Here is a 27555-nt window from a genome sequence, read left to right as displayed (position 1 = left end):
TGCACCCTCTGGTCCACCGGATTCAGGACTGTCTGCGCTTGCTCCACCTGGGGGGCGTCTCAGTGGCGTTCCTCTGGCTCCCGGGACACGCTGGTATCTGTGGAAATGAGGCGGCCGATATAGCGGCCAAGGCTGCAGTCTCTCTTCCTCGGCCAGCTCTTCAGTCTCTTCCGTTTACCGATCTACGGAGCGGTTTATGTCGCCAAGTTACTCATTTATGGCATGCGCATTGGTCAACACTTCCCCACAATAAATTGCGGCAAGTGAAAGCCGTTCCTTGCGCTTGGACCTCTTCCTCCCGAACGCGTCGTCGGGAGGAGGTAATTTTAGCTCGACTCCGGATAGGGCACTGTCTTTTTAGTCATCGACATCTTTTAAGCGGTGATCCTCCCCCACTCTGTCCCCACTGCTCTCAGCTGTGGACGGTCAGACACCTTTTAATTGAATGCCCCTATTTTAATCCGTTACGCTCCCGTCTACAGCTATCGCCTGATCTATCGTCGATTTTAGCAGATGACACGCGCTCAGCTGACCGCGTTCTACAGTTTATTAGTGACAGTGAAATGACGTCAGTCATTTGAAGTTTTTTTTTTGTGGACAACCAACCCCTTTCTATAGTGGACTTTTAAGCATTCCTTCTGCCTTTAGTTTCTCCAATTTTCTGACTATGTTTCCATTGCTGCTGATTTTAAATTTCGTTTTTTTTTCCTGTTTTCTACGTCACGGGCTGGGCGCTAATGACCATAGAAGTTTTGCGCCCTAAAACCACAAACAAAAAAAAAAAAAAAAAAACAAGGTATGTTGTTTCACACCATGTCTTGTGATTGGTACTGCTCCCTGACAAAAAAGCAAATGCGAAAATATTGTATATTTAATTTTTCGAAACTTTCATAGACCGTATAAAAAACAGTTTAACTTGCATTTACATGTGTACAGATACAATGGGCATGCCCAGTCTTGCAAAGGCAGGGAACCGTTAACGTGTACGTCAGTGATATACTGTTATCAGCTTTAAGATTTTTCTCTGTGTAGAGTTCCAGGCCTACCGCTTTCAACGCGAATCTCTCAGTTTTAGGTTACTGGCTGGTGGCTTTTAACATACACCAACTGATCAACAGTATCCGGACGTCTTTTAGTAAATATTAATACGGGTTGTGTTCACCCTTCGCCTTTATGACGGCTACAGCTCTGGTGGAGACGCTTTCAGTGAGGTGTCTTAATGTTTGTGGAGGAATGGCGGTACACTCTCTTACAAGAACCGAAAATAGCTCTGGGTTCCGGACAGTCCAGCCCTTTCAGGAATTGTGCTGTCCAAAAACCATTTCCTCACAGATACTGCTTTATGACAGGCTGCATTGTCATGCTGATAAAAGTAATTACGGTCTCCGAGCTGATACTCTTCTGCAAGTGGTACAGAATGCTGTAAAAATGTGTTCATATCGTTCGCGTTTATCTTTTTCTTAAGCTCTGTACGAGAACCACGCCCGTACTACGAGTAACACGCCAATAGCGTAACACCACGCCTCCGTCCTCACTGTTGGAAATCCAGATGCTGGCAGAAAACGTCCTCCAGGCAATAGGCAAGCCCTAACCCTTCCATCGGGTTTCCGAGGTTATAATACGATTCATCACTCCAGATGAGTCGGTTTCAGCCGTCCACTGTCCGCCGACTTCGCTGTCTGCACTACCTTCAGCGCCGTGTAGAAGTGAATGCAGAAACGTGAGACTTACAAGCAGCTGCGCGACCATTGACCCCATTATTTTAAAAATATGTGTACGCACAATCATTGTGCTAGCTGGAGTCGTTGTAACACTTTGGAACTCACGAGTGATTTCTTCCACCGATTTCAAGCTATTTTTTGTACAACCACCCTCCACAGTGCTCGTCGCTCCGTGTCTGTATGTACGTGAATGAGGCCTGCGTAGTCTCGGCTTATTCCTTCGCGTTCCCACTTCACAATGACGTCACCAGCAATCGACTTGGGCAGCTGTTGAAGGGTTGTATTTGTTACTTAGGTGATATCCAGTGACTACGTAGTGTTCGAAGCCACTGAGCTCTCCCGACCGAACAATTCAGCTTCTGTATTGACAACACAATATTCCCTACCTCTTTTCATGCTACCGGGTCCGTATCTAGCGACATCAGACGGTCAGTCACGGCTACTTTTGGTCAGATAGTGTACAGTGGAGTGGGATGAGTCAGTGCACGCTGCTACCTTGCGTATCTGCTCGCCGCCGTCCGAGTTGATGGAGCTGGGCGCGAAGTGGAACTGCACGTCCGGCCAGTCGTCCGAGTGGTTGGCGAACCTGCTGTTGACGAAGGCGACGCCCTCCACCCCCAGCGACGTGAGCGGGCCGCGCTCGTTCAGCACGTACTCCAGGAACACGGGCACCGTCTGCAAGCCGCAGACACCAGTCAGGCCCGAGCACGTGGCGATAGGCTCCACAGGATTCCTTCCAGCCCCTTGTTGGCATGCAGAGAGTATTACTGTTATGTTGGTGACAAACAAACACAAGCGTGTCGGCTTCTGGTAAGTCTGGCCTTCGATATAATTTTCTTCCTTTCAGTAATGGTGGCCTCCTAAAGCATGTTAAAAATAATTTCATTCGATGTATTTTTAAACGTTAATTTTGTTAGTTTTCTCCACTAACGTCATTTTTACTCTTCATCGACTCCGGGAGCCAACACCTCCGTGGATAACATTTACCGAGGGTCACTGTCCGTCGTTCGACATAGGCGCACAGGAAGATATTTTAATTGATCAAGTTATGACAAATCACCGTCATTTTAACACAGGTCAATGCCGTTTTTGTTTTGTGTTATATGGGAATATCCCCAGGTCTTTGACGTTTTAGTTTCTGCCCAACTGTTTTGTAGCCAAGGATCAGGTTCTAGTACCTAATTTTATTCCTTCGCTTTTATAGACTGAACATGCGTAATTGAATGTGGTTTTAGCGATTGAAGAAGGCTGAGAACTTTGCCTACGCACGCCAAATGTTACTCTGCTACGTTCTGTAATAGCTCCACGAACTATAGGACATAGTAGTGATAGTAACGATCTTTTGGTATCAAATTACAAATTTATTTATTACATTACACTGAGCCCATGCTTTGTGGGGCATAGGTGATCCACACCTAGTTTCCTAACTAAATGCCGAATATTTCTTCTTTGTTTAGGTCTGTTCGCTCAGTGCTTTAAAATATCTCAGATAACTTCATTTCCCCATTATCAAAGTATTAATTTATTTCTGTACAGATATACGCCAGAAGGTGCAACTTAAAATTTGCGAAACCAGTTGCGTGTGTGTCTCCTTTCTTCCGTAAAACTGTTCAATAACAGCGGATTTCATTTCCTGTTTCCCACGGCGACTAAAATTCTGCGGTTTCAATATTTTCAATCGTTTTTTTTTTTGCGACCAAATGTTGAAGATAAAGTTGTCTACCACCTAAAGGATTGTTTTAATACCTCAGTGCAGTACTAGGCACCGTACAATTGCAGGCGATATGCCGCTGAGTTCATTCCAGTTCAACATCGTCTCCGAATCACAATGCCCAATTGGCACTTCTCGATTTAACAGATGATTGCTAGAGCTGAGCGATGCGATAAATGACAGAAAAATTCACAGGCCTGACTAAAGCGTGACAGCAGACCAAGAGCTAAGCTCATAGCAACAGGTAGGCCGTGGCCGTAATGTATCAACCAAAAATTTTGAATTCTGTTTATAAGCTTTATTGCAAGTATTCTTTTCGTTCTCGTCTTGATGAGTTACACGGCTCTGTTTCTTGCTAACTGCCACCATCTAAACTGTTAAAAGACGAATATTTTTTAATAATATGCGAATATAGTGTATGTGTAATATGTCTCATTATTCCGTCGCGCTCGGTGCTCTTGAATAGTTTCAAAATATTTCTGCACAGTAGTCTCCACCTACAGTCATAGTTTTCCTGCCGCAGTTACTATTAGTCTGGCGCGTTATTTCTCTAGTATGCAACACAAAAATTATCACATTACAAGCGCACTGCGCTTGTTCACCCATTATCACTCTTGTTACAGTGTGTATTGCCTCTCCTCGCTGACTAACTTGTGGCTTTGGCCCGCCTTCAGTGAACTTTGCATCGTCAAAGAACGGCTGCTGACGGAAATTCGGTGTTGTAAGTTCAGCATCAGGCCGCACAAAACATCTAACTATAACCCGTAATGGTCTTGTGGTGAAATTTTCACGGATTTCACAAAAATTTGATAATAAGAACAGCGCAGTGTAAGGGAAGTACAAGAGAGGTAGGTCTGCAGGATAAAGTCGGAAACGCACCGTTGTGAAGCTGTGATAACGAATCGGCAGCCAACCATCGACGAGCGCACGGTAGCTGGCACCTGTGAAGAGCTAGTAGCAAGAGTTTATGAGGCTGCGATAATCGTTTTAACACACCAACTTGAGATGTTTCAGACATTTACGTTAAAGTATATGGAAAAACTATAATGTTTAAAAGTTTATTTCCATTTTGTTTTTCATCAGTATCTTAATATACCGTTACGTTTTACAAAAAATGGTTCAAATGGCTCTGAGCACTATGGGACTCAGCTGCTGAGGTCATTAGTCCGCTAGAACTTAGAACTAGTTAAACCTAACTAACCTAAGGACATCACAAACATCCATGCCCGAGGCGGGATTCGAACCTGCGACCGTAGCGGTCTTGCGGGTCCAGACTGCAGCGCCTTTAACCGCACGGCCACTTCGGCCGGCTACGTTTTACAGTACAAACTCATTCATGCTCAGCAAAAACTGAAGCACGTGGCCTTTCGATTTCATTATTGCCTATACTGCACGCTACAGTACTGCATGCCGACTGTCTTGTTGCCGTGCCCCCTCTGTAGCGCAACTTATTATATTATCTTCACAGATTAATGAAGGTATGATACTCCCAGCGCAAATCACGGAAAAATCTAGTCTAGCGAAATCAGGTTAAGATAGGTATTTAAAATTTATCTACTACTCATTGTGCGGCTTAAATAAAAATTTCAAGCTAATTTAAGGAATAATTGTTGTCCTTAGCGTAATAGATACTATCTGAGGCACGTTAGGCTAAGTGTACACATTTTTGTGTTCTCTCCACCAACAAGTTGCTCTTTTCTGACCACAAACTCCGCAATGGTCGAATTCCGATCTCTGTTTACCTGGAAAACGCTCGATTCACCGTTCTAGTGTAACAGCCAGAGACTCGCCTTTTTAGTACACAACACACTTGGTTATTAGACATCACGATACATTGTCATTTTATTACGTTGTTATATATTTATGGTCATTTGTTGATTTTCAGTTTATACTAAGTTTTGTTTAACGACATTTGAGGCACTATTATAAAATACTTTCATAGAATTTCTTGCTTAAGACTTAAAAATAAAGTAAAAGAAATTGTTCGTAAAGCAAATATAAGTTAATTACTAGCTTTAAATACGAGATCGGATATTGTATTTTGTATAGATTAAATAGGATTGATTACTTGAACTGCCACTACAAATGAAATGTTAATTTAATTGTGTTCAAAATTTGCATATTGTTAACACTGATTATTAAAAATATCATCATATAATATCTGACACACCAAGAATCTCTATTTCACAAAAATAATTCCGAAAAATATTTTTATGTTTTCTGCTGTGCGTCTTGTCACGCTTAAAAGATTTTGTACAAGTCTTTTGTGTAAACTGCTTAAATCATCGTTTTTAATAGCACTTAAGATTGTTGAGATTGTCGAAATGTTCTATAAGTGACGGCGACTTCGACCGGTAGTTGTTAATGAAAAGTTATCTAAAGGAGAACAAGCTACGAATAAACGACGAATGCTGAAACACAGTATTAGGTAGGAGAAAGCTATCTGTAATATCGTAAGAATGCAACAAATTTCCAAGTGAGTCATCGCATTACTTTCTGCAACGAAAAAAAAGTGTTAAATTGTTCAATTACTATGGAAACCTCCAACAGAAGGAAAGTAGCATAAATTCTTCAACGAAATGTTTTGCACTCAAAAAAATTTCGTACAAATACTCGCATCGAGCATTGAGAAAAAGCGAAATATAAAACTGAATTTTCAAATTAAATACATAATATTTGAGAGCAGGATCATTTCAATGTCCGCTGTCCTGATCTGACATTATCAGGGTGTTTTTTTCTGCACCCTGTAGTTAAGCTCCGAAATGGCACATCTGTAATTATACAGTGGCGCCTTGTGACAATTGATCACTGCTCATTGATGGAGCAAAGATGCGTTTGAAAATATGGTGCAAATTATGAAGGTATTCATTACTCTGAAAACACGGACTACGTAATACGACTGTATGTCCATCTTTTGAGAGATGGTTGCGGGACTCGGGTTTTCGATACAAGATGTCAAATTAAATACCTTTCTGCCGTCTAGTTTCCAAATTTATTTTACTTGGCTACCAGTTTCTACGTTTTACTACGCCATCTTCCGGCGCCTGACCGACGTGTAGGAAGATTCTGCCTCGGATCTGACAAAACAGAGGCCAGCAAAACTGGTATTAGTGGATTTCTGCTTGCTATAGCGATCATCTGCCGACTGTATAACTGCCTACACGTCGGTCAGAGGTCGGAAGATGGCGTAGTAAAACGTAGAAACTGGTAGCCAAGTAAAATTTGGAAACTAGACGGCAGAGAGGTATTTAATTTGACATCTTGTGCGTAATGCGACGTTCCTACGTGCTTTGCCACATACAGTGAAGTACAGAGTAGCGGTACAAATCCAAAGACGGCTGTTCTTTTTACGTAATGGAGCGTAAGTCCAAATAAGCAGACATTTTGCCGTCAGTGGCGTGACGGATAGTTGGAGGAGATTTTTTTAGTTTTTTTCTTAGTTTTTGGTTTTTGGTTCGTGGATGATAAAGACCTCTCCAAGTGTCCCGGGAGGGCGGTGGCGTTGTTTGGCACGCACGCACCTGGAAGCGGGCCCTGGTGAAGGTGACGGGCTTGTCGACGACGAAGGTGAGCCCGCCGAGGCCCACGTGGTCCTGCAGGTTGTGGCCCACCTTGAGGTCACGCACCACGGGGATGCCCAGCTCGCGCAGGTGCTCCGCCGGCCCCACGCCCGACAGCATCAGCAGCTGCGGAGAGTTGATGGCGCCCGCGGACAGCACCACCTCGCGCTTCGCCCGCACCGCCTGCGGACACAGTGCAATGGTCCACGTCAGAGTCGGAACGCGCTCCGAACACTTTGCGACTGAGAGTCTGCCTCAAATGCAAGGTCATTTATAAATAACAAGAGCAGACCCAATATCGATCCCTGTGGTACACGTTTAGTGATTATTCCTTATTGTGAAGTTGTTGTTTCATGTGTGCACTTCCTGAGTTTCTTAAAGCAGCACACTGTATTCTTTCAGTTAGAGAGGTCAAAACCAATTACCAGCTAGACCTCTGATACCATATTTCAGCTTATCTAGGAGAATACTGTTGGGTTCAGTAGAAACATTTTTGACCAATCCCACTGACCACAGCGAATAGAAAGAACACAATGAACTTTAGACACTTGTAGCATCCCCTCAACTGTGAGTCTCTTCCCATCACCTCATCCACCTCCCTCCACTCATTTTCGTTTTCACCCGTTGGTAATCTTCCTGGAATTCCTTACCTTCAATCTGATTTCATCTTCTTCTTTCATATCCTTTCCCTGTAAGATAGACGTTATCATGATGCACATAATGTCACATATGGCTTGTATACCAATCCTGAACTACCATTCTTTGTGCTGGGTTCTCCTGCAATGCGTATGAACCGTAGTGACTACATACCAGGGGACTTCCATCAACAGTCTGACACTTCTGCTTACAAACCTAGCCAATACAGTAATATCCCAGAGGTTCAACAGACCTTCCTCCTCAAACACAAATTCACTGGGCTCTTCACTAGTTGCACCGTCAAGTCTGATTACTTTACTGTAGTTAGATGTGTGTTCCACTGTGGCGTGGAACAAGTGAGCTTGTCAATTGTACTACATACTGCCACATTGTGATACGGTATCTCATTAGTAACTTATTTCAATAACGAAATTTTCTAATAGTTTTTGTAAACGTGTAGTAATAATTATACACAAATGTATCGGACTAAATATTTCGTGGTTCAAAGTGGTTCAAATGGCTCTGAGCACTATGTGACTTAACTTCTGAGGTCATCAGTCGCCTAGAACTTAGAACTAATTAAACCTAACTAACCTAAGGACATCACACACATCCATGCCCGAGGCAGGATTCGAAGCTGCGGCCGTAGCGGTCGCTCGGTTCCAGACTGTAGCGCCTAGAACCGTACGGCCACTCCGGCCGGCAAAATACATCTTGCATGTGGCGCTTAAATGCTGTAAGTATTTGAGAAATGGATACAAGAACAGCAGGAAACTGCCATAGGAGTTCACTCAATTCAAAGCCGAGTTTTTGTACCGCTGTCATCAGATCAGCTTAACTGATTCATACTGGTTAGCTTTGGGAAACCGCTGTAATCATATGCCACGAATAACTAAACACTGCACGCAGTTGTTTATGTGCGCGTATTTTCACAGTATGTGACACTTCTAAAGTTTACAAACAAAGCCTTTGTCCCAGTCACGCGCACAACAGTTGGTTGTACGGCGCTTGTGTACCATACGTAGGCCTGCAGCTTACAAATGCATTTTTAATTTTTTCTTAATTAAGCTCTTTATTGTAAACTGACAAATGTCACACACGGCACCAGTTGCACAAGTACATGTGCAACTGCGTATTATGTTTAGTTATACATGGCACCTGGTGACAATGGATCGCCATAGCAAGAATGGCTCCATTACGCTGACCAGATGATGTGTAATGATACCGCAACTAGTCGTCGCATTAAGTAAAGACATACTGGAACTTCAGCGCGCCGTGTCTTCTTCTTTCAAGCTTATGGTATTGTGTTATGTTTTAGCTGTCAAGAAAACAGGCTTGTAATGTCAGACGAGCGGGATAGGTCTGTTCTGAGACGCAGGTTCGTGTCGAAACATTCCAACTAATTTTCTTTTTTATTGGCTCTGATTTCTGCAACCGTGCAACCATCTCTAGGACAAATACTCCCTCGTAATGCCACGTATTCAGACACATTCTACGCAGCACATGTAATCCTGGGACTTTTGTCGGTCTAGCCGTATAATGGAGTGAACTATTGGTCGTCCATCATTAAATTTTCCATCAACGTGACCTTGGAGCGCAGGTTCAATATTTAGTACCAGTGGGCAGTTATAACATTATTCAGAAGAGGAATTTCCTTCAAACCAGTGCTCTGTTGTCGGAGAGTAGTCCCATATAAGAGTCTCTGGGTAAAAGAATTCATGTCGGAACCCGAACTCTGCGACTTTGGACACAAAAGCTAGGAAGGGAGGAAAAGTGGTCACAAGATTATTCGAGACAGGTGTTGTGCGTACATTACACAAGAATAGGGATGAAGTTCTTCTATTCCTTTGCACAGGATTGGTTCTAGGATTCGCGATTATCGATTTATGTCTTAATGGTGCGAGTTGTTGTTTCCACTTCACGCACAGGTTTTAGACGACCGACTCAGCCGGCAGAACTCCCGAACGCACATCATTAATCAGACATGCCGAGAGCACCTGAGGGATTAGATTTATATCATACTTCAAACTAATGAACTGCTACGCTGTTACTTAACAAAATAAGTGAGTAAGTATTAGCCATGCGATGCTGACCACAAACTCATTATCTACATGAAGGTGGGTAGAAGGAAGATAGGAAGGGCAGACGGGGATTGTGCCGTATAATACACAACCTTCAGGTTGGATGAGTCAGATATCATGGTGAGTCAGATATCATGGTGAGATTTGGAGTCGTTTCCTTGTTTACGAGGGTACCCCTGCGAGAGTCACTAGAATTGATTAGTCAGAAGTTTGACGAGAAGACCACTGAACTTTTTAGGCATGTCTTGATTTCCACGTATTTTTAATGGAGAATACTACGAACAAACGGAGGGAGTCGCCATGGGTAGCCCACTCTCACCGGTGGTAGCGAATTTGTACATGGAGAACTTCGAGGAGGAAGCCCTGTCGTCATCCGAATGGAAACCTACTTGCTTTTCCGTTACGTGGATGACACGTTCGTCATCTGGCCACATGGTATGGATAAACTCCTTGACTTCCTTACACATCTAAACTCCATACGCCCCACCATCAAATTCACTATGGATACTGAAACGGAGGGTAAATTACCTTTCCTTGACGTCTTGGTGAAGAGAAGGGCTGACGGTACCCTAGGTCATGGGGTGTATCGGAAGACAACGCACACTGATCTGTATTTGCACGCAGACAGCTGCCACCACCCTTCACAGAGGAATGGGGTACTTAAAACTCTAGTACATAGGGCGCGCACTATCTCTGACGCAGAGTGTCTACCCCAGGAATTGGAACATCTGAGAACTGTATTTCGAAAAAATGGGTACTCAGAGTGGCAGATTCAACGTGCTCTCCGCCCAACCACTATAGCACAACCTGTGGAGATGGATGAAATCACGAGGGAAGAGGTAGGCACTGCGTTTATTCCATATACAGGCGCCAGGCGCGCTCTCGGGGAAAATCGCCCGCATTTTGAAGAAACACCGGGTCGGAACGGTGTTCTGTCCTCCGAATAAAACTCGTGCATTGGAGGGGAGCGCCAAAGGTGACCTCGGTTTGAGGAAGGCCGGCGTGTACCAGATTCCGTGTCAATGTGGCAAGTCGTATATTGGTCAGACGATGCGTACCGTCGAGGACCGATGCCGTGAACACCAGAGGCACACTCCACTGATGTATCCGAGCAAGTCGGCGGGGGGGGGGGGGGGGGGGGGTGGCATAAGGCAAACGCCAGTACTGCTACTTCAATCCGAAATGGAACTCAGTGTGCCTCCACTCAGCTGGCCTGGTACTGGGCTGAAAAGTATCTCAATGTACCCTGGGTCGGACAGCTCTTCTTAGAGAACGGGAAAAAGTACTCATTTTATGGGTGATGAAGAGTAAGGAGTATATGGTTTTTGGTATATAATGAATGGTTCATGGTGTGGGTTCCTGTAGTCATGTCCTAGTTCATGAACCACGGGCAACGTATGAGTGGCCAAGTAAGTGGTCCCGACAATCGGGATACCAGTTACTTTGGAAGAAGGCTGGGCATCTCGGACATATTCTGAGTCGTGGTCACCTTTGTGCTCATACGGCAAAGACTACCAAATCCACCGGTTGGTCCCTCAACCTTTAGGGGTAAAACCCAATGGAACTCGGGGCAAGTAAGGCTAGCAACCTGCTTCCCTGGTACTTTAAATATGATGCGGGCAACAATCAGAGCAAAACACCTCGGACCTTTGGAGGTGACGGAGTCCCATCTCTAACTGACAAACCAGGGACTCCTAAGATACGACTTGGCAAACAAATGGTAATGAGATGGGGAGCTATTAATATCAATGGGGGCTACTCTGGGAAGAAGGTAGAGCTGGCAGAGGCTGCAAGTAAGATGGGGCTGGACGTTTCAGCTGTTAGTGACATTCGGGTAAGGGGTGAGAAAGAAGAGGAAGTGGGAGAATACAAGGTCTACCTGTCAGGAGTCAAAGCAGGAATAGCACAATGGGGTGTAGGGCTTTACATCAGGAAAGAAATGGAACCCAGCGTAGTTGCAATAAGGTATGTAAACGAACGACTGATGTGGATAGATTTGACAGCGTCTAGCAAGAAAATTAGGATTGTGTCAGTATATTCGCATTGTGAAGGGACAGGTCAAGATAAGATGGATAGTTTTTGTGACGCACTCAGTGATGTAGTTGTTAGAGTAAAGGACAAGGACAGTGTTCTGCTCATGGGTGATTTTAATGCCAGGATTGGAAATCGAACAGAAGGGTATGAAAAGGTTATGGGTAAATTTGGAGAGGATATCGAGGCCAACAGGAACGGGAAACAACTCTTGGATTTCTGTGCCAGTATGGGCTTAGTAATCACAAACTCCTTTTTTTAACATAAGAACATTCACTCGTATACTTGGGAAGGCAGGGGAACCAGATCTGTCATTGACTGTATAATAAAGGACCAGGAATTCAGGAAGGCTGTGAGGGACACACGTGTATTCAGGGGATTCTTTGATGACACTGATCATTATTTAATCTGCACTGAAATTGGGATTGTGAGGCCGAAAGTGCAGGAGGTCAGGTCCATATGTAGGAGGATAAGAGTGGAGAAACTTCAGGATAAGGAAATCAGGCACAAGTACATAACAGCGATCTCAGAAAGGTACCAGTTAGTTGAATGTAGTCAATTACAGTCATTGGAAAAGGAATGGACAAGGTACAGGGACACAGTACTAGAAGTGGCTAAAGAATGTCTTGGAAGAGTAGTGTGTAAAAGTAGGGTGAAGCAAACAGCTTGGTGGAATGACACAGTCAAGGCAGCCTGTAAAAGGAAAAAGAAGGCGTATCAAAAATGGCTACATACTAGAGCTCAGGTAGACAGAGAAAGTTATGTTGAAGAAAGAAACAAAGCCAAACAGATAATTGCAGCATCCAAGAAGAAATCTTGGGAAGACTTTGGAAACAGGTTGGAGACTATAGGTCAAGCTGCTGGAAAACCATTCTGGAGTGTAATTAGCAGTCTTCGAAAGGGAGGTAAGAAGGAAATGACAAGTATTTTGGACAGGTCAGGAAAACTGCTGGTGAATCCGGTGGATGCCTTGGGCAGATGGAGGGAATATTTTGAAGAGTTGCTCAATGTAGGTGAAAATACGATCAGTTATATTTCAGATTTCGAGGTAGAATGGGATAGGAATGATGATGGATGTAGGATCACATTTGAGGAAGTGGAGAAAATGGTCAATAGATTGCAATGCAATAAAGCAGCTGGGGTGGATGAAATTAAGTCGGAACTCATCAAATACAGTGGAATGTCAGGTCTTAAATGGCTACACAGGATAATTGAAATGGCCTGGGAGTCGGGACAAGTTCCATCAGACTGGAAAAAAGCAGTAATCACACCAATCTTTAAACATGGAAACAGAAAAGATTGTAACAACTACAGAGGTATCTCTTTAATCAGCGTTGTGGGTAAAATCTTCTCAAGTATTGTTGAAAGAAAAGTGCGAGTATTAGTTGAGGACCAATCGGATGAAAATCAGTGTGGGTTTAGGCCTTTTAGAGGTTGTCAGGACCAGATCTTTAGCTTACGGCAAATAATGGAGAAGTGTTATGAGTGGAACAGGGAACTGTATCTATGCTTTATAGATCTAGAAAAGGCATATGACCGGGTTCCTAGGAGGAAGTTACTGTCTGTTCTACGAGATTATGGAATAGGAGGCCAACTTTTGCAAGCAATTAAAGGTCTTTATACGGATAGTCAGGCAGCAGTTAGAGTCGACGGTAAATTGAGTTCATGGTTCAGAGTAGTTTCAGGGGTAAGACAAGGCTGCAACCTGTCTCCACTGTTGTTCATATTATTTATGGATCATATGTTGAAAACAATAGACTGGCTGGGTGAGATTAAGATATGTGAACACAAAATAAGCAGTCTTGCATATGCGGATGACTTAGTTGTGATGGCAGATTCGATTGAAAGTTTGGAAAGTAATATTTCGGAGCTAGATGAGAAATGTAAGGACTATGGTATGAAGATTAGCATCTCCAAAACGAAAGTAATGTCAGTGGGAAAGAAATATAAACGGATTGAGTGCCTAATAGGAGGAACAAAGTTAGAACAGGTGGACGGTTTCAAGTACTTATGATGCATATTCTCACAGGATGGCAACATAGTGAAAGAACTGGAAGCGAGGTGTAGCAAAGCTAATGCAGTGAGCGCTCAGCTACGATCTACTCTCTTCTGCAAGAAGGAAGTCAATACCAAGACTAAGTCATCTGTGCACCGTTCAATCTTTCGACCAACTTTGTTGTATGGGAGCGAAAGCTGGGTGGATTCAGGTTACCTTATCAACAAGGTTGAGGTTACGGATATGAAAGTAGCTAGGATGATTGCAGGTACTAGTAGATGGGAACAATGGCAGGAGGGTGTCCACAATGAGGAAATCAAAGAAAAACTGGGAGTGAACTCTAATGATGTAGCAGTCAGGGCGAACAGGCTTAGATGGTGGGGTCATGTTACAGGCATGGGAGAAGCAAGATTACCCAAGAGACTCATGGGTTCAGCAGTAGAGGGTAGGAGGAGTCGGGGCAGACCAAGTAGAAGGTACCTGGATTCGGTTAAGAATGATTTTGAAGTAATAGGTTTAACATCAGAAGAGGCACCAATGTTAGCACTGAATAGGGGATCATGGAGGAATTTTATAAGGGGGCTATTCTCCAGACTGAACGCTGAAAGGCATAATCAGTCTTAAATGATGATGATGATGAATTGTTGCACCGAGTAGTTGCATGACAAGGTGAGGAGCAAGAAGAAAGGAAATTATGGTTTAACGTCTCGTCGACATCGATGTCATTGGACACGGAGCACAAGCTCGGAATGTTTCACGGACGTTAAAGGGAATCTACCGTTCCCATTTGAAATGAACCAACCCGGAATTTCCCTGGAGCGATTTAGGGAAGTCACGGGGAAATCTAAATGCGAGTGGTCGGGAGCGGGTTTGAACCGCCATCTTGTACGTTGCGAATCCATTTTGCTAACCACTGCGGCACGTCGCTCGGTTTGATGAGCAAGAAGCTTCTTACTTGCTTCATAATATACGTTACAGTCGATGATGACGCAACAGTGAGAGAAAACGTTCAGAGAGACGAAACTCCTGGTTAGGAACCTGTTTCAGGCTACGACACGCTTTCCACACCGCGGTAAAGTTGTCGCTTTATGAAGTAATACCCTGCTTGAACGATACTGTCCACCTTATGAAAAAGTAAATTTCGCTGCAGTGGCAGTAAACATTATTAAGAGAACGTTGACCACAACATTTAGCTTTCAGTTCCTTACGCGACCTCGCTGATTTAAAGAAGGCAGTATTACAGCAAGTTCTACGCGAGTCAATAGGCGTTTTCTTTTGTCAGCGTCTATGAGAATTAAGTTGGAGTCCCGACACGCATGACTCGTGCATACTCCAGTCATTTACCTGATCACGTCGTTCAGTTATGCTTAGACCAGCATATGCCGAACGAAGTTGTGGTGGATGCTAAAGACCCAGCGTGCTGCAATAGTCGCATTAGATTGTTACTACGGAGGCACAGAGAGCTTGAAGACAGAGTTAAGCGACGTGAACGTCTAGGTGGCATAACTAAGTTCAAGTCGAAGTGAGCGTAACCGGAGCACAGTGACACAATTTGAGGTCCTACATTGTGACACTAAGCGGATTGAAATCATATATTTATTCACACGCTCAGTGACCTTGCTGACATCCAAATGGAAGCTTGCAGAAAGAGAAGGCCGAAATACTAAATTCAGTATTACGGAATTGTTTCACAGCGCCATGTTGGAGTGAAGTTCCACCTGTCGGACGAAGGTCGAAATAGCATACAGTGAGATAAGTGATAGCGGAATAGACATTCAACTGAAATCGATCATTGGCGAAGAGACGTGTACACCGGATGCGATACGTGTGAGCTTCTACAGAGACTGCGGGAAGGAACTCGCTCCGCTGCTAGCAGCAGTGAACCGTAAGTCGTGTAGTACCAAGCGACTGGAAAAAGGTAAGAAAAAGGAAGGTCATTCTAGCTTTTAAAAATACTCTTCGGGCGGATCCTTCTAACTGTAGGCCTATATTATTGCTATTAGTCTGCTTAAGAGTATTGGAACACGTTTCGTGCTCGCGTGTTATGACGTATTCGGATGACGAAAATCTCTGTAAAAATCAATAGAGATTTTCCGAAACGGACTGCATTGATGCGGTACTCAACATCTGCAAGGCAAAGGCTAATTAACTAAATACCAGTTTACCGATTATCAGACTAGATTTGTGACTAGATTCAGCACTTTCTAACATATACAACTCAGTGCTTTGACGTTGAGGGACTAACTCAAGGGAGAGTGATAGGTACACACTATACGTAAATGGTTTACTGTATGACGTGGGAAGCACCTTGAGGGTTTTTGCAGGCGATGCTGTTTTCTACAGCAACGTCAGAGGACTGCAGAGATATGTAGGACGACCTGCGGAGTATCCGTGATTGGTGTAAGCGCTGGCAGTTGACCGTGAACACGAATAAATGTAACGTACTGCGCGTGAACAGGCGAAAAGATCCGTCACTCTTCGATTGCGCTACTGGTAAAAAGTCACTGTCAACAGTAACACGCACTGTGTTACAATGGCGGATCATATGAATCCCTGTTATAAAGTACAGTTCACACAGAACCGTGAATCAGTGGAAACGACAAAAAATGACAACTTGAACAAATGTACTGCAAATGATAATTCCGTCCGAACAGGCCTCGTAAGGCTTAACGGTACCGGCCGACCGCCGTGTCATCCTCGACCGATAGGCGTCACTGGATGCGGATGTAGAGGGGCACGCAGCCGGTGTGTTTGTCCGCGACAGGGGGCGCTACTTCTCAGTCGAGCAGCTCCCCAGCTGGCTTCAAAGGCTGAGTGGATGGAACCCGGTTGCCAAGAGCGGTCGGCAGACGCGGGCGGCCAGCCGTCAAAGTGCTACCCAAGCCCGACACCCTTAATTTCGGCGACCTGACGGGAACCGGTGTTACCACTGCGGCAAGGCCGTTGGCACTGCAAATAATGATTAGTCACATAAACATCAGTACGTTGTTGTAAGAAAATAAATGAATCGACTGACGATGGCGAAACTACAGCGAAACATGTTTGGATTATTAAGAACTGTGTTTGTCTTTGCTCAAGGCAGAACCACATTTCCGTAATTACACATTACGGAGATGTTCAGTAAACGCCAGTGATATTAAGATGTTCGAAGAAGTGTGGGGAAACCTATTAATCCCTCCGAAGTATGTCCGGCAAAATTATGGCGACGAGAAAACCAGCGGAACTGGAACTGTTAGGCAAGTCTATCGATAGCCGTTCTTTGTACGCACCGCTCCCAAATGTAGGTGGTATCAAAACACCCTCCGCTACACACCGTGATTTCGCTTTTGAAGTGTTAATGTACGGGACGAGTAACATAAAACTCGCCCGGAAAGTGTTTCTTGCACGTTATCCTTTTGACTACCAACGAGACGATCGGTCTCACGATAAGTTTTCAGAGAACGGACTGCAATTGGTTGCTTGTTTGTATGCGCATCAGTGCCCCATTTGTAAAGGAAAGCCTACTAACGGTTGGCAGAATTCTTACAATTACAGATGGCACCTACAGGTTGTGCTACTCTCAAGTTTCATTGTTAACCCTCTATCACCGCATTGTGACATCGTATTAGTTCGCACCTGCAGATAGGCAACGTAATTACCAGATTCGCGTATCGGTCCGCCTCCGGGCCTTCCCGTACAACAACTTGGACTCATGCATCGATGCTTGGCGCATCACAAACGAAGTCAACACTGAGCACTTGTAGTGTGAAATGCAAACTTGGAGAGACGCTCTGTCCGCTGTTTTGTGTACTGTATTTTTTGCGCAGTCGTGTTCCGTAACCCTGGAGGAACTTTTAAATTATCATGCATATCCTACTCCCTAACCCCCCCCCCCCTCCCCCCCCCCCCCCGTCACAAAACAAATCCCCTGGGAAAAGGAAACGGCTAAAAATTTTCCTTTTTTTCATATTGTTACTTCTGACTACGCCATTAATGAAAATAACCATATGTTAAAGTGCATGAAACATTCACTCTTGCGAAGACGAACAACCGTCAGCTATGTAATGGAATGACGACAGTGAAAGTTTGTGCCTATCCGGTACTTGAACCCAGAATTCAGAGTAACACAGACGCTGCAATATCGTATTTATCCGCCGACACCTGGCAAGTGACTTTCAAGTAAAATGTCTCTCCTGTACGGGAACATACGTAACGGATGTACGAGTAGGACGAGTACAGGTCGTAGACGCGTCGTTGACGACGTATGGAAGTTTGGGTCTGGCAGTGAGTCGTGCTCGGACAGCCAAACAGTAAGGCGACCGGTCGCGATAAGCGGGAAATCCGGGTTCTAGTCCCGGTCCGGCACAAAATTTCATTATCATTCCATTAAAGAGCTGATGGTTGTCCATATCCGCAACTGCGAATACACTTCGCATGCACGTCCGAAGGAACCTAGTATCGTAATTCGGAATAACACAGGCACAGCAATATCGTATACATGTTAAAGTGATTGAAATAAAATTAATTGTCGAAGGAAATTGTGTAAGTTGGGTTGCCTAACTTAAGGTGCATGGAACATTTTCCAGGCCGGTTTTATTCCCGCCCCCCTCCCCCCTCTATATGTAGACGTACGTAACTCGTGTGTCTCGGCACTCACCTGCTGGACGCCGTCTCGCATGAACGCGACGCCGACGGCGCGGCCGCCCTCGAACAGCAGCTTGGTGGCGTGGGCGTGCATGGCCACGTGCAGGTTCTTGCGCAGGCGCACGGGCCGCAGGAAGGCCTTGGCCGTGGAGCAGCGCGAGCCGCGCCGGATGGTGCCCTGGGCGACCATGAAGCCCGTCTGGCGCTCGCCGTTGCAGTCGCGGTGCTCGTAGCCCAGCTGCTGGCCCCCCTGTGGGCAAAGTGCAGAGCTGCGGTACGGCACAGTCTGAGGCCAGGCCAGGCCAGGCCTGGTGCAGGCAGTGCACAAGCGCAAGTAGTAGCAGAGGCTCCCCCCAAACGTTGCTTTCGTCCGTCACCGGATCTCTAGTGGGTTCGAACGATAGATATCCCAGTCGGGTTTGCAGCCAGAAACTTAGCGCTGTATGGCCTGCGAAACCGACTGCACGACGTACTGCTCCGCACATTTATCGAAAACATCTACTTGCAACCTAGCTAGCCTCTGTAGTGCTACACTATTAAATCATTCGAAATAGTTGTTACCAGCCTCGCTCCGATTCGAGGTTCGGGGCTCAGCGTTCCAAAGCCGATAACTAGAAGCCCTGTAGCTGTCTAACTGCCTTTAGGAAAGATTCCGATCCGCCAACAGTTCATACAGCGCCCCTTGCATCAAAAATCTCCACAACAAAAAACACGAAATTGTTCGAAGTCAACAAGTAAAAGCCACAGGAAAACAAACTTCCAGTTTCCGCGGACACATCTGTAATTTATTGATTTGACTTGTAGCTGGCAAAGTCCACTTCGTGCGTCGAACATCACCTCGAGCTGGCTACTCTGTCCCAGTTTTCACGTAAGGCCCCTGCCTACTGACTATGTGTACAGTCACAAAAACGCAACAGTAGCTTACACGACCAGGGAAGACTGTGGGAATTCAACGCACGCGCAAGTGAATGCATTTGCGAACTCTTTCAAGATTCTCCGTTGTGGCAGAGCTTCATCGAACATTGAGGATCACCCATTCCCAGCTCCATGCAAGCAACACTGAACTGACCACATCCACCTTGAAGGGCCGCGGCTCCTCCTCGCACTCCTTGAGGGCTACTGCCTGGCTTCTCGACGTCGCGAACTCCAAACAGCCGCGCGAAATTATCGACCTTTCAGGCCTTTCAGCCAATCAGCTTCAGGAGCTTTATGCAGCCATTTGCTGTTCCGTCGTTCAGTACTACTCGGTAAAGTGCCACTTACTGCCAGGACTTTCAGAAGTTTATTTCCCAATAACAACCCTTAGAGCAGGCAAATTTACGCTGACCATTTAGAGAAGTTTCCGAAACACTGGTGCACTACCTTGTAAATGTCAAAAACGATTAAAACTTTCACTGTAGTGATTTTATATTGGTGTTCGTCAGCAAAAGTATCTGTAAATTATGATAAGTGCATTTTGAGTATTCATGTGTCGTGTAGTCTAGGTAACAATCAGCCGCACCACTCCTGTTACGGGATCAACAAACGTGAACTTGAACAAAATTCCGTGCATATTCTAATTTAGTGAGACTACAACTTTCGTGTTGTTATAATGCACCAAAGTGGAGATACTTTCGATAGTGTACAGTGTTGCGAGAGCAGCAGCCAACTGTGTCGCGAGACTGTTGCGTCTATACTCGTGAAAGAGAACGCCAGTAATGTTAGTGCGAGGCAGGATTGATTGCAATGAACTGCGCCAGTTACCATAAACAGAACTGATAGCTGTCAGTGACCTTCAGATGAGGGAAGTGATGGTAAATGAACAGTACGACCGAACAGCAGCAAATAAGGTCGCAACGTATTGCATACAGACCGCTATGGCTGAAATATTAATTACACATTTGGGATTATTCGATTATTAATAAATGTGTGGCTTGTGAGAAGCTCCTCGAACATTGTACGAGTGACTTCTTTTTAACTCCCTACGCACATTGATTGTACTGGTTGCACTCACGATGGGTTCCTTCCACTGATTTCATGCGATTTTTTATAACCACCCTTCCTAATGATGGATGGTGACTGTCTGTCAGTACATGAAGTCTTGATGTTTCCGTTTCACATCCAACAACTCACTGGTGTAGCTTTACAAGTGTTGGACTCTCCCTGATGGATTTGTTGCTCTGAATGACCGGTCCAAGTTCTACGTCACTGACCTCTCCCGACCACCCCATTCTGCTTTCACTGCCTCTCCAATGACAACGCAACACTTCCCTCCCTCCCCCCCTCACCCCCCCCCCCCCCACCCCGAATCGTTTTACACTAGCAAGTCCGCCTCTCTTCACATCTAGTGCTCAATTCCGCCTTACATTGGCATCTCCGGATACTTTTGATCGGATGGTGTAGATACCATCGGTGTAGCAAAGCTTTCAGTTAAGACTGTACATCAATTAGGTTTCTTTCGCAGTATGGTGATGAAATAGGTAAATTTTTAGCCATCATATTCGACCACTCTCTCGACTAAAGGGCTGTAACTAAAGACCAAAAAGTTACACAGGTCACAGAAGTAATCCATTGAGTTATAGACCTGTATCATTGATATCAATTACAACATATGCTGTGTACGAATATTGTGAAATACCTCTGGCTGTTTGGATTTGAGCGTGCAACAGGCTGATTGGTTAGCTTCAATGCTAGTTATCTCGGAACAGGCGCAACCTATGGGATTTTTTCTTGACAATTATTTCTTAGCACAACCTACCCTGCAAGCTTTTCCGACTCTTTCTGGCCACCAAGTATAAAGGATATAGGAGACAATCTGAGCTCAAAAATGGTTCAAATGGCTCTGAGCACTATGAGACTTAACTTATAAGGTCATCAGTCCCCTAGAACTTAGAACTACTTGAACCTAACTAACCTAAGGACATCACACACATTCATGCCCGAGGCAGGATTCGAACCTGCGCCTGTAGCGGTCACGCGGTTCCAGACTGAAGCGCCTAGAACCGCTCGGCCACTCTGGCCGGCCACAATCTGAGCTTCCTATTAGACTGTTTGCAGATGATGATGTCGTTTACCGTGTAGTAAAGTCACCAGAAGATCCAAACGAATTGCTTAATCATTTTGGCAGGACATTTGCAAGCTGTGAAAATGGCAACAAACCCTGAAGAATAAGATATGTGAGGTCCTGAGAACTAAAAATAATAATGACAAAATACGTTAAAATTCGGTTCACTATTAATCACACAAATTGAAAGATAGTTGATTCAGCTAAATACTTATGGATTACAAATAGGACCACCTTAAATTCGAATTGTCGCATAGAAAATGTTGTGGAGAAGAAATATAATAGTAGCCAGAGCTTGCAGTCTGCATTTCGAGAGTGGAACGGTCGATAAATAGGCCTCGAATCGTTCCATACACCGCCTGCCAAATACGTAAGTGTGAATTACGAATGACTCTGTGGTCTCGACATCCGCAGCTGTGGTAGCAAATTTGTAGCAGGAACTCCACAAACAACTATATTTTGAACTGGTTTTAGTAAGGCACTGCATTTTTCGAGGCTTGTAGCCACATCGTCAGGTGCGTATTTGAACAACAAGAAATACACATCGATAATGACTGAAGCGCTGTACATTATAAAGTAATAGGAAAGCCATAAGCACCAAATTATTAGAATGGATAAAAACACAAATGTACATGCAAACACAACTTGGCGAAGAATGTAGGATTCCGAACGGACATTTTGGTTTTAACTAAGAAGTTTGGGGCTTCTACATTCTTTGCCATATTACGTACCAAGTTTTAGTCTTTGTAAGTTCATTTTTGTGTTTTTATCTATTCTGACAATTATGTGCTTATGGTTCTGGTATTACTTTGATGGACAGGTGTTGAGTTATTATCATTATGTATTTCTTGTTGTGCAGATATAAATCTGATGACCTGGCGACAGACTACGAAAGCAGCTGCGGCTCAGATACAGCTACTTGCGGAGTTCTTGCTACAAAACGCAAGTGTGAACTGCAGAGCAGGGAGAGGAGTAGAGACTCCTGCTTGCTACCTGCACGAAGGCGACGGCGAGCGGCGACCGCCACGGCGCCTCCTGCACGGTGAGCAGCCCCCCTGTGGAGTGGAAGGCCGTCCTGGCCAGGTAGGGGTTGCGCTGGTCCTCCGACTTCTTGAAGTACGGCAGCACCTCGTCGTAGCTCCAGCCCGGGTTGCCCAGCTGGGCCCAGCGGTCGTAGTCGCGCCGGTTGCCCCGCACGTAGATCATTGCGTTCAGCACGCTGGAGCCGCCCAACACCTGTCGGCAGAGTACAGTCTCTACACGGTCTCTACAAGAAAACACTCGTGTCCGAGAACAGATTCTGCCAATATATCCACTGTACCTGGCTAGAGATTGGCCGTCCTGTGACGGTATAAACTCCAGTTTTTGAAGTGGACAACTGATACACAGGTTCTCAAAAACAGGTAAATGGAAAATGAACACTGAGCTGACAAAAATCATTAGCTATAAGCACATATATAGATAACGGTAGTATCGCGTGCAGAAGGATAAAGCACAGTGCTTTGGCGAAGCTATCATTTCTACTCAGGCTACTCATGTGAGAAGATTGCCGGCGTGATTATCGCCGACGACGAGAATTATCAGAGTTGGAACGCGGAATGGCACATTCCAGTTTGGAAATCGTTAGTAGGGAATTCATTTAGTATTCTGACATCTCGAGTGTCAAGTATGTGCCGAGAACGCATTTCAGGCACGTCACCTCCCACCACGGACAACGCAGTGGCCGACGGCCTTCACTTAACGACCGAGAGCAACGGCGTTTGCGTGGAGTTGTCAGTGCTAACAGACAAGCAGCGTTGCGTGAAATAAGCGCAGAAGTCAATGTGGGACGAATTACGGAGGTATCCGCTGGTGCAGTGCAGCGAGTGCAGTGCTAACAACACGACATCGCTTGCAGCGTCTCTCCCAGGCTGGTGACTATATCGGTTGGACACTAGACGGACTCGAAAACAGTGACTTTGTCAGATGAGTTCCGATTTCAGTTGGTAAGAGTTGATGGTAGGGTTCGAATGTAGCACAGGCCCGGCGAAGCCATGCACCGAAGTTGTCAACAACGCACTGTGCGAACTGGTGATGGCTCCATGATGGTGTGGACTGTATTTACGTGTATGGACAGGGTCCTGTGGTCCAGCTGAACCGATCATTGACTGGAAATGGTTGTGTTCGGCTTCTTGGAGACCACTTGTTTCCAAACAACGGTGGAATTTTTATGGATGGCAGTGCGCCATGTCAGCAGGCCACAATTCTACTCTTTTTCTCTGAAGAACATTCTGTACAATTCGAGCGAATGATTTGGCCACACAAATCGCCCGACACGAATTTCATCGAACATATGTGGGATGTAATCGGCAGGACAGTTTGTGCACAAAGTTCTTCAGCGGCAACACTTTCGCAATTATCGACGGCTATTGAGTCAGCCTAGCACAATATTGTTACAGAGGACTTCCAAAGATTTGTTGAGTCCATGCAACGTCGAGATGCTGCACTAAGCCGGGCAAAAGGAGGTCCGACAAGGTATTGGGAGGTATCCGATGACTTGTCACCTCAGCATGTGTGTTGTTGATTATCGCCGTCATGAGGAATATATCCTTTCGAAACACTCTGATCTCCTGCATCTGTACTTGGAACAGTGTAACCAAGTGATTGACAGCTAGTTGTTTATAGTACAACTACCACAGCAACAACCGATTAGAGAATGAGTTTTGGTGACGCCTCACACTCTTTGTACAGTACTCATACCGCTCCATAACCTCGCGCGCCAGTCTCGACACAGACGATTCTCGCGATCGGTTACGTAAAAATTTTTATTCCTTATCGTCATTTGCATTGCTTCTCTATTCTGTATGTTTATTTTACACGACAGAATGTCCTAAACTAGTCGCGAAAGGGCGCAGCCAAGTGTACTGTCCTGTCGGTATCTCCCACCTACAGACGCTGGATTTTCATGAAGTAACGATGCACCTATTTTTCGACAAATAAGATTGTCCAGTAGCCCAAAGTCCGTACAACTTTTATTTTCACTTGTTTCGTCCGTCAGGCGCGAGTTTCTTCAGAAACGTAGTAGGCCATGGTCAAACTTCAGATGTAGATAGTATTGGTGATCTTGCAGCTCTAGAAGAATGAAATTACAATGAAATCCAGACCATTAGCTGCTTACAGGCGTTGATAAATATCAACGGGGACAATTGAAGTGTGCGCCCCGATGGGGACCTGAACCCTTGATCTCCTGCTTACATGGCAGACACTATCCGACTGAGCCACAGAAGATACTGCGGCTGCAGGGACTTATCTCTCGCACGCACTCCGTGAAACCCGCATTTCCAACTTAATGTCCACACACTACATTTGCAGTGCCCCTGCCCACTATACTCATTACTCGCGGAGGACAATCTACAGATTCCCGTAAGAGTTTGAGCAACATGAGTGCACCCGCACTGAAGAAGATCATTGTCCGGTAAGCCTTGTCTATATGTCTTACGGGAATCGGTAGATTGACTGCCGCGAGTAATGAGTATAGTGGGCGGGGGCACACAAATGTAGTGTGTGTGGACAGTAAGCTGGAAATTTGGGTCTCAAGAGGACCGTGCCAGAGGTAAGTCCCTGCAGTCGCACTATCCTCTGTGTCTTCAATGGCTCAGTTGGATAGAGTGTCTGTCATATAAGCAGGAGGTCTCGGGATCGAGTCGCGGTCGGGGTGCACATTTTCAACTGATACCGTTAATATTTATCAACGCCTGTAAGTAGCTAATGGTATGGATTTCATTGTAATTTCAAACTTCAGATGTTTCTGGCCGTATGGAGCATCGACGTGCGACATAACATGGAGTAAGTTTTCGATAAATGGTTCAAATGGCTCTGAGCACTATGCGACTTAACTTCTGAGGTCATCGGTCGCCTAGAACTTAGAATTAAACCTAACTGACCTAAGGACATCACACACATCCATGCCCGAGGCAGGATTCGAACCTGCGACCGTAGCAGTCGCGCGGTACCGGACTGAAGCGCCTAGAACCGCGTGGCCACCGCGGCCGGCTGTCGATGTGTTAATATCGATACTATATCTACAGAATTTCGATATTCGTGGTATCTTTGATACCGTATACCATTGCCTTCTCTGCTTCCGACGCACAAATTGCCACAGTTTTGCGGATTCGTATCCCAAACGTAGCTAATGAGTGAGTACCGCCAGTAAAGGAATGAGACCGTGTTCCGCCTAGGGCAGTGGCGTGACCTTCCGGCGGCTGCTACTCGCGCGCCTACAGACCTTTCCGCGCGGCCAGTTGCAGCGGTCGGCGACCATGGCGAGGCAGTACGGCGAGTCGGCGCCCGCGGGCGCCGTCTTGTACTTCCAGTCGAACTGCGACAGCTGCAGGTAGCCCGCCAGCGACGGCACGTCCGTCACCTCGTTCTCGTCCCCTCCAGCCTCCAGCAGCAGCACCTTCCAGCCGGGAATCTGCACCAGGAAGGCACGAGGGCGACACTAGAGGCACTGGCACTGGCTCCAGGTGGAGCGGAGCGCAAACTGCGACTCGCGGTAAACAGGTAAACAGGTAAACATGAGCAGGAGGGCCAGAGGGATGGGGCGAGACGGACGCCGAGGAAGTAGTCAGTAGGAAGAGGGTCAGCGAACGTCTTTTGATGATTTTCTTTCACTGTTCCAAGGAGGTGAGCGGGCTATACGGAATTCGGCCCACTAGAAAATCGTGCAAGTTCTCAGCTAATCACCAGGCGAGCTGGTACTCAAGCACAAGAATTTATGTTGGGAATGAGTAGAAAGAGATAACCAGTTTCGGCATTTATGTTACAAATCTTACAAACAAAAACATAGGTTTTTTTAAAAGGAACACGCCGCCATTTGACAGTTTTATTGTTTATTTCAGTACAACCCAGGTTTCGGCCTTTTACGTCATTTTCAAGTATCTGATTTAATGTCTTTAACATACATTGCAGGACACTTGACATGTTGTCAGGCTCAAAGCTGGTCATAAGAAATACATTGGCTCCCCATGCAATGCCAGATGTAAAATCAATGTTCAGTAAATAATCGTGAGAGTACATCATGCCCCACGATTATTCTGGTGTTATATGATGAAATACTTGAAAACGGCATAAAAGTCCGAAACGTGGGTTGTACTTAAATAAACAATAAAACTGTCAAATGGCGGTGTGTTCCTCTAAAAAATGCTGTATGACTGTTACCGAGCAACATTAGAAAATATAGCTAATACACTGAGGTGACATACATTTAAGTCGTGCCATAGCGATATGCACATATACAGGTGGTAGACGGCGGTAGTATCGCGTGCACAACGTGTAAAAGGGCAGTGGATTGGTGGAGCCGCCATTTTACTCAGGTGATTCATGGAAAAAATTTCCGAACTGATTTGTAGCCGCACGACGGCAGTTAACAGACTTTGAACGCGGAATTGTGGATGGAACTAGACGCATGGGATATTACATGTCGGCAACCGTTAGGGAATTCAGTATTCCGATGCCCACAGTGTCAACAGTGCGCCGAAAATATCACATTTCAGGCACTACATCCCACCACGAACAACGCAGTGGCCGTCAGCCTTCACATAACGACAGAGAGCAGCGGCGTTTGCGTCAGTGATAACGGACAAGCAATACTGTATGAAATTCCTGCAGATATCAATGTGGGACGCACGACGAAAGAGTCCGTTATGACAGTGCAGCCATATTTGGTTTTAACGGGCTGTGCCAGCAGAAGACTGACGGAAGTGCCTTTGCTAACAGCACGACACCGCCTGCAGCGGCCCTCATCGCTGGTTGCACCCTAGACGACTGGAAAACCGCGGTCTGGTCAGATGAGTCCCGATTTCAATAGATAAGAGCTGACGGTAGGATTCGAGTGTGGCACAGACCCAGCGAAGCCATGGACCCCAGTTGTCAACAAGGCACCGTGTAAGCTGGTGGTGGCTCCGTAATGCTGTGGGCTGTGTTTACGTGGAATGGTCCAACTGAACCGATCATTGATTGGAAATGGTTATGTTCGGCTACTTGCAGATCATTTGCAGCCTTTCGTGGACGTCAAGTTGCAAAGAAAGATGGAATTTTTATGGATGATAAAGCGCCATCTCATTTGGCCAAGCTGTTAGCGATTGGTTTGAACAAAATTCTGGACAGTTCGAG

The 27555-nt window shown here is 45.5% G+C and overlaps 1 protein-coding gene across 1 annotated transcript in view; it reads right to left on the bottom strand.

The window, feature by feature from the left end:
• The window catches only part of LOC124711525 (glucose dehydrogenase [FAD, quinone]), a 93671-nt gene that overhangs the window by 15439 nt on the left and 50677 nt on the right, over nucleotides 1-27555 (bottom strand). The window contains exons 3-7 of the mRNA XM_047241651.1: nucleotides 25667-25855; nucleotides 22396-22638; nucleotides 18373-18609; nucleotides 6954-7175; nucleotides 2217-2396 (exon numbers count right to left, since the gene is read on the bottom strand). Of these exons, the coding sequence (XP_047097607.1) occupies nucleotides 2217-2396; nucleotides 6954-7175; nucleotides 18373-18609; nucleotides 22396-22638; nucleotides 25667-25855 (1071 nt within the window). The remainder of the gene's footprint in view (nucleotides 1-2216; nucleotides 2397-6953; nucleotides 7176-18372; nucleotides 18610-22395; nucleotides 22639-25666; nucleotides 25856-27555) is intronic.

Source organism: Schistocerca piceifrons, chromosome 8 (genome assembly GCF_021461385.2).
Source record: "Schistocerca piceifrons isolate TAMUIC-IGC-003096 chromosome 8, iqSchPice1.1, whole genome shotgun sequence".
Classification (NCBI taxonomy): Eukaryota; Metazoa; Arthropoda; class Insecta; order Orthoptera; family Acrididae; genus Schistocerca; species Schistocerca piceifrons.
Note: the sequence above shows the minus strand (reverse complement) of the source record. Positions and strands in the feature narration are given on the sequence as shown.